Raw genomic sequence first — 8,589 nt, 5'->3', positions numbered from 1 at the left:
CAGTTTTACACCTTACAAGGAACAGACTAACAATGTATTGTATGTAATGTCCATATCTTATCCCCAAGATAACCAGATTTAAAAGGTAATAGACACTTCTGACAACCACACCCTTTTTGAAAAATGAAGACAATGGTGATTGTTTAGTGTCCATGGATTGTAAATTGTAAAAAGTTTCAAATTTGCAAGGTCTATTGTTGATTGCATTTTGTCCCAACCTCCCAATTACAGGGCTGTAATGGTAAAAGTTTTTAAGGTTTAAAAGTTTTAAAAGGTTTAAAAATTTATAATGACAAAATTCAATCACACTTTTTGAAGTTCTATTTGCTATCAGCCATTGTTGTTCTGATAAGTGTCTATGTATGGAGTCTATTTTAAAGCAAAGCAACCCTCTTCTCTGCAGCCCAACCTTAAGAAATAACATTTTTATATCAATGTCCATGCTCATACTTTTAATTGTCCTTTAATTTTTCCTTGTATTCCAGGCATGAAGTAGGACAAAGTCTGCAGACAACTATAAAGAGCTGTTGAATGTTTTAGCCTTCGCCATTTTAAGATTCACCTGTGTCCCAGACTGGAATTGAGGGAATCACTGAGCCTCCAAATCAGTAATACCTGAAGTTGTAATCCTTTGGGCATTGATACATATTGAACACGTCAGCCAAGAAGATCTCTGGAAGAATGGAAAAAGATGTCAGATCCAGCAAGGGAACTTTCAGAGGATGCATTGTTGAAATAGAGGTATTTTAAAACCTATACATTTTTCTTTCCTTTATGAAAAAAAAAATCCAATGCTCTCCTGTATTTTCTGCTGCCTCAATGTAACCAGGAAGTGTTTTAGGTCTACATATTACCTCCACATTTGGTATGGAGAGGAGGGGAGGGAAAAGTGATTTGTAGTCTTATAGGTATGTTCAGACTACAGATTTTTCTCCAGGCGTGTTTAAGTGTTTTTACAGCCTGCAAATTCTTGAAATTGCCTTAAAAATAATTTAAATGAAAACGAATGGGTCTGTGTTTTTGTGCAGGCATTTGTAGGCAGCACATTTACAAGTGTTTATTCAGAGCCTCCATGCAGCTTCTAGGGGTGGTTTGGGCACAAAACCGGCTCAATAGACTTGCATTGAACCTGGCTTGTTCCTGTTGTACTTGGCCCTTGAAGGAGGAAGGGGAAAGCAGGGTGGTGAGCTTCAATACAAGGTGTGCACCCACAGCGCGCCATTGTTTTCCCACACCTGTAGATAGGCACTATTGTTCCCCCACCCTACACTGGGCAATTTTCCCCCCACCACCACCACTGATCACATTTTCAGTACTGCTATTCCCATTCTCAGTACTACTATTCCCCAGCACTCCACTTTTTTTCACTGTCATTCACCCTCACTTCATTGTGGCATTCTTTCCCCCAGGGACACTAACAATGGGCATTTTTTGCATAACACCCCTAATGATTGGATATTTTTACAGACATAGGCATCGTTTTATTCCCAGGAATCACTGACTTCTGGTTATTCCTGCCAACCCTCCTCCCTCCACTAATAACAGACTTTTTACAGCTTACGCTGTTTTTTATTTACTTCCACTAACCAGCGAAATGAGATTATTTTTGGGTAGTATGTTACATAGACCTAACGCCTGCATTCTAGAGGCTCTATTTATAAAACATGGAATCTGACAATCCCTAAAACACTCCCTAGTAGGAATCTTCCAGGACCATGTGTTTAAATGGCAGTAAATGATTCCACAAAAGAATGTTTGAGGGATGGTCATATTCCCTGCTTCATAATTAGAGCCCTTATAAGTTATATTGTATATTATAAAGTCCTTGAAAGGATCTGCAGGTTTCTTGGCTCTATTCCTCTGTGATCTCTCACCATCCCAGTGCCCCTCAGTGCATCAGAACAGGCGCCTGGGAAGAATCACTGACGCATATACTTGTATGGTATCAAGCAATCTCCAACTTTATTATAACAAACATTAGTTTATATACCATACCAATATGCCGTTGCGCATGCTCATTTATTAGAATGAATGGAAATTCACTAAAGTATATGTATCCTAAATGAGATTATTTAGTGACATAATTTCAGACACATACAAAACACCTTGTTATTAATAAACAATCGACATTATCTGAGTTTAGCAGAATTAACAAGGACACTCATCTTGGCAGAACATGAAGTTAATACATATATAGTCTAAACAACCAAAGAAAACATTTATTTCTCACAACTAAGCTCTCATAACTAAAAACTGAAACAAAATGGAGTGTCTCAGGCAACAAAATGGAGTGTCTCAGACCCTTTCAGTCCTGACAAAAGTATTTATCTACTCAGCAGACATATAGTTTAGTGTAGTTTGCTAAGTTTATTATTTTTTTCATTAGAAAAGAAAATGTTGTGGCTATACAAACATGCTAATGCTTACAAGACATTTTGCTTATTGTGTCTACAAATACATTAACCTAAGAGCTGTAGCATAAATTTAAAACCAAAAAAGGGGGCTTAGCACTGAACCGCTTGTTATGGCGCTTTCAGCCTATTTGTCCAGTATATATCTCTATATAGAGAATAATCTCATTGGCATATACACCTTCAAGCTAATCCTCCTACAATTTCTATGAATTTTGTTTATTTTGCTTTCTCCCTAATTTGGCACTCTATTACATGGAACTTTCTTCCCTAGTGATCTTAGTGAAAATCTAACCTTTTGTATGTTAAGTAAAGCTTAGTCTACACTGACTGTTTCTCCATGATTTAACCTGAGCATTTAAAGGGCTGTGAAATTTCCATGCATTCCAAAGGGCTAGTCTACACCAGATAGTTTCCTTGAGACACGTTTTTGAGCATTTAGGATAACCCACGTGGGTGAAGAACACATGCCAAAGCTCTAGGCCTGCCGGGAGCAGTGTCCCCCCTAATTGGAAAGGCCCTATGGGTGCAGCCTGTATATGCACACTGCTCCCAGAAACCCTAGCCGTGCTTTGGCATGTGTTTTGGCATGTGGGTGCAAAACACATGCAAATGCTCTGCTGGGGACTCAGGAACAGTGTCCTCATATGACCTCTCCCTTGATTGGCTGAGAAAAGGTAAACCCTGATGACGTCTCAAGCCTCATCAGGTTTCACCTTTTCTTAGCCAATCAACATTAGAGGTGAATGGGGAAGCTTGTCCCTATTTGCACTCTGGTTCCTGGGTATTTTACCCTATAATGAATCCCACCATGGGAATCATCCTTTCATGGTGGGATAATCTGTAAAAAAAGGAAAGTTCAGTTTACACCAATCACATACATATAATAAAAATAATATAACTTTAATAATAGAACATTAAGTCTTGTCTCATTATTTAACAGGTATAATTAACACTTTCAGGGATTGAGTAATGGGTATTATATACCTCTGTACTCAGTCCCCAGGGTTTAAAACTCATCTAAATTCTTGTATAATCACAACAAAACTCGTCATAGTGGTTTTCCAGCATTTTAAGGCAAGCTTTAAAACACCTATAAAATACATACAATATGAGCATTTATATGGGATTTTAAAACAGTCTGTGTAGACCCAGAATTAAAGAGTAAAGATTAGTGGTGAGCATAGTTTACATTTCACCATACAGTGTAATATGTGAAAGCTTTTTTCACCATCTTGTGGCCACCAGTGACAATGCAGTCTGAGAATGGTATTTTTAAAATATAGTTGTACCTTTATAAAAGCTGCAGCTCCTTGGTAGGGTTAAGAGAACAAATCAGAATGGGCCTAAATTTTCAATGGATTGATTCATTTTTCATAATATTTAATTTTGAAAACACAGTTTGTGACCCAGAAAACAGCATTTATGCAGCTTGCAGTGCCATTTATCAGCCAAAAAACTCAGCACAAAGAAGCAAACTGATATTCCATCACTTGTGGAATGGAAAGATGCACGAAGAATGTATTGGTTGCACTTTGGTAGAGGAAGCATTTACATCAGTGACGGTCAAGTGTCTTGATATATGGAGCCTACAGCAGATTTCCTGAAATTACCAAAATGTTCAATATATTATTTAGTGGTTGCAGTGCTTGGTGAAGTCATCAGTGACTGCTGGTATGCAAGAGAGGATAAAAGACTTCAGGATTGCTACAAGAGATGGTCCCAGACTAGTAATGATAAAGGAGATAGCCAGACACTGTGAACATAAAGGAGATGGAGATTTGTGACATAAGCCAGGAGACGTAGACTGTAACATGGGATTGCACTCCCTATAGACCCCCCCAGCAGACAAACCGGGATACACAATACGTTTAGTAAAATTCTTAACAATCAATATGGTGGTAAATTTTAGCATTATTGGGTTTAAAATAAATGAAACCTTTTATTCAATCAGATCATACACCACAGAACACAACCGAAAAAGAGAGAGAGGAGGAGAAAAAAAAAAAAAACAAGGCATTTACAATACCCACAGTACCTGTGAATTTTTTTAAATAACTGTTTTGTAATTTTATTTATTTTGCATAAAAATGACACATTGGAAAAAGGGAATATATGATGCCAAATTACGGGGAAAAGATCCATGAAAAAGAAGATGATGGGCTTTGGTAAAGCTGATAAAAGTGTTGTGCTGTAGATTTACAGCTCTTTATTTTGGATCCAAGCCCAGAGTGTCCTGGATGAAATGGGTGTACCAGGCACTCCATCTTTTTCCGATGTCAGATATTGAGGATGGCTCTATAGCACCTTGCCAAAAACAAAAAAGGAAGCAGCTCTTTATGAAGGGGGTGCTGCAGCCTGAAGCCAGGTGTGGCTCAGGTAGAAAGTCCGTGTGAAGCCTTTGAGCTGGGAGAAGGTCAGTTTAGGTCTGCAACTCTGGAGGAAGCGTCATGGTGTGATGACGTTGATCCCCTGTGAGGAAGAACCCTGGAAGTTTATGTTTTTTGTGTTGTTTTTGTAAATAAAAGTGGGCAGAGTGCTCTAAAATTTGAAATATCTCTCTGCAGCGAGTGTGTTTGGTGCTAATCTCCCACACATACTTACAATCTGAGCAAAAACCCCCTCACTTCATGCTATAAGTTACAGCTATAAAATAAAAAGTAGGGAGGTGCCCATCATTTCCTCTGTGAAAGTAAAACATGAGAAAAAAGTTCAGGCTTTAAACAGAAAGAATCATTACAATAACCACCATCAGATGATGAAAGTGATTTAGTTGAAGTACAATTGCTGTTTCCATCCATACTATATGTATGGACATATGACAGTTTCTACAAACACAAAGAATTGGGAAAAAGGAAAAGGCCACTTTAAGTTTCTTAACTGGTGATGTGACTCAACAAACTCACACAGGCTTAGAGAACTTTTTGAAGTTTTATTATAAAAGTTGTACACACATAGGAGAGAGCTCAATGATAGCAGAGCTATCACATTAGTCAGTCCAACTCATTCAAAATCCAATACAATTGGCGATAGTGAGCTGTTCCAAAAGCATTATGAACACCTCAAAAGCAGGGTGAGAATTAGGCCAAAGTACTGGTCCTGGTAGAAGGATACTATCCTTCCAGCCTAGTCAGACAACAGAGGCCTTCAGGGCCAACAGCCCTGATCGCTTTATTCCAATATGAATGCTGCGGCGCCAGGCTCATCCATCCTTCCCACCACTCCTTTTCTGCGGCATCTCTTTGTAGTTCTCTTCATTGGCTTCTACTTCACCTCAGAATCAGATTCAAGGTCATGTGCTTTGCCTTCAAATCCCTACACAGTTCTGGTGCCATTTCTCTTTGACCTGGTAGAAAAATATTTCCCTCTTCTTACTGCTACAATGACCAAGAGCCACTCTCTTCACTCCTCCAATGACCTGGTAATGACTTCCCTACTTATAACCTCCTCCTGCACAGCTCCAAGACTTTTCTAGGGCTGCTCCTATACTCTTGAACGCTCTTCCTCATCCCGTTTCCACACATTTCTAGGAGCCCTAAAACCCATCTTTCCTATATGGATTGGCACTCTCAAAGTGGTGACCCTATGGCCAATGTGCTACCTCAGGGTCCTATTTAGGGCCTATTCTTCAGTCCCTGATTAGCTAGCGGACAAATAAAACTCTTCACTTTGCAGACTACCCATGGTAAATTCTCATCTGTTTCTGACCTTGCTTTAGCCTGACTACTGCTGACTGCCAATTGGACTATATCTTGTCTGGCTCTTTATCCTCTATGCTCCTAACCCTCAGATATCTGCCTGACTGTATGATACTCTTGTATGATGAATTTTGTATCCATCTCTGGACTTGTTCCTGCTCCTAACCCTTAGATACCATCCCTGGCTGGCGAATACTGAATACCCATGCATACCCTTCTATCACTCTGTGATTTAGCCTTGAAGTTTAGGCCTGCTTGCCCTTGGCCCAGCCTAATCATAGTGGGTACCTCCTGGTCCTAAATCAGTCCTTACCAGACACCTTACTTTGCACACCTAAAGGAGCTGAGATGGTGCTACTAGCCTCCTAAAGCAGATCAGGGCTTCCTCTATAGGTGAAGTATGCAAAACTAGATTGAGGTGTTATTGGTCTTATTACATTTTTTACAGAGTTTATCATACTAGGTAGTAAGGCTGGGTACACACGTGCAATAATTGTAGTTGGAAAGGATTCTTTTCAATGACAAAAGACTGCACGATGCATGAATGAGCGCTGTACATATAGCGCCATTTTGCTCTATGAAGAGGGGAGGGTGAGAACAACGGAGCAGCACCCTCTCTCCACTTAATGTTAATTGTCCATGTATCTGCCAGGACAGTGACGTTTGTCACGTTTGTCTGACATTTTTATCCTAAGGCTAGGTACACTCATGCAATATTGTGCAAACGATTAATGAGCGATTAACGAATATTCACGATTATTTCAAATATATACCACCAATAATGTACACGCACTAGATACAACCGTTTGAACGATGCAGGAAGTGACTTGTACCAGAGAAAGTGTACCGCAGAAACATCCACTAGCACTGAATAGACAACGTGTGATCGTTGCCCAATTAGATCTGCCGGGATGGCTGTTCGTTTTCAGCGACATTCCTCGTTCATCGTCATTGTTGGCCAGTCGTTGTTCACTTTTTTTGGTAATGATTATTGGACGATCGGTTGTTAATCGTTTGTTTCCAACAAGAATTATTGCACATGTGTACATAGCCTAAGAGAGGAAAAGAGTAGCTCCTTTGACTCATTTTATTGTATTGCTTTGTAACAATCAATGCAGATGTGGTGTTTGCATTTGTTCTCTCCCTCTTTTTTTAAAAAAGTTTTTTAGACTCACTTTAAATAAAAAGCTACAGCATTGTTATCCTAAAGCAGAATTTCAGTACACCCCCTCTCTCCTTATAGGGAGAAGATATTCTGTAGTTTACAAAGGTAAACTGGAAACACTGCTACCAATTTACCTTTTACCTGATTAGAGTGCGGCACAAACAGAGAGCCCATGACATTATCAGCTCACAAGATTTCAACAGGATAGCTGTTGGCAGGTAGCAGATAGCAAGATAAACAGTTTATTTACACTGACTAAACACATGTAACAAAATGCATTTTATAGACAATATAAAAATAGAAGCAAATAGGAGCAGCTCAATATTACATATTATAAGTGTATACATTCTTTAATGTATGCTTTGTAAATTAAACTAAAAAGAAAACTCAGATGTTAAAAACAATATTAAAACAAACATAATATACATTTTCATTAAGGAAACACAGGCTGAAAAAGTAATAAACAAAAAAAGCCTGGAGGACTGTCATGACACCTTGGTGCTTTCTTCAATATATCTGGAATCTATATTAATGAATATGAGTAATGGCTCTGACATCAAACCTGGCTCCTGTTTTAGTGTTGCAATGCCCAGCCTGATCCTCAGAAAGACATGGATTTTATTTCTAATCTGGGTCCATCGGCTTTAATCAAGTATGTGATTTTCAGCTTTTACAATTTGAAACCAAAATGATATTATTATTTAGGGTGAGATTGGCTGGTAATGAACCCTATAATACTTTGTAATAACCATCAGTATGTTGTTTTGTCTGTTCTTTTACAGGTCTGTATCTTCTGTAGGGTCAGAGATATCACAAAGGGTGAAAACAGCATCGGCACCACCTCAGAGACCTTTTCGTGTTTGTAGCCATGATCGCAGCGTGCGTAAAGGAGTCACCGCTGGGACTCTTCGAGAGCTTTTAGCAAAGGTACAAAACACTATAGTTAATGATTTTATAATTGACTTTTCCATTGGAAAAGCCTCCTGGACTTGAATGTTATTCCTATTTCTATGGGAATTCACTAGTTAGAGCTGTTTTTAATACCAGCTTGCTATCTTGTCACTTTATTGCTTGAGTAATAATAGTTGTCTGCTTTTGTAAGTGGAATGACAGTGTATATAGTCAGTACGGCCTGAATCCACCTCCTGCCAACACTAGCAGTGTTTAGCTGGACCTGCTAACACTAAATCTCTGATTGTTTGATGTCCCTGTAAGGCCATGGTTTACCTTGGGACATAAAATAAACAAGGTTTACCTAAACACAACACTGAACTGAGGGTTACCTGGGCACAATAATGAACTGAGGGTTACCTGG

The 8,589-nt window shown here is 39.0% G+C and overlaps 1 protein-coding gene across 1 annotated transcript in view; it reads left to right on the top strand.

The window, feature by feature from the left end:
• Positions 1-7,883: 7,883 nt before the first annotated feature.
• The window catches only part of CIDEB (cell death inducing DFFA like effector b), a gene marked incomplete at its 3' end in the record, with an annotated part of 2,300 nt that continues 1,594 nt past the window's right edge, over positions 7,884-8,589 (top strand). The window contains 2 exon segments of the mRNA XM_072399227.1: positions 7,884-7,926; positions 8,057-8,201. Coding sequence (XP_072255328.1) covers positions 7,886-7,926; positions 8,057-8,201 — 186 coding nt within the window.

Source organism: Pyxicephalus adspersus, chromosome 1, assembly GCF_032062135.1.
Source record: "Pyxicephalus adspersus chromosome 1, UCB_Pads_2.0, whole genome shotgun sequence".
Classification (NCBI taxonomy): Eukaryota; Metazoa; Chordata; class Amphibia; order Anura; family Pyxicephalidae; genus Pyxicephalus; species Pyxicephalus adspersus.
The sequence above is the reverse complement of the archived record's forward strand: the minus strand, read 5'-3'. Positions and strand labels throughout refer to the sequence as shown.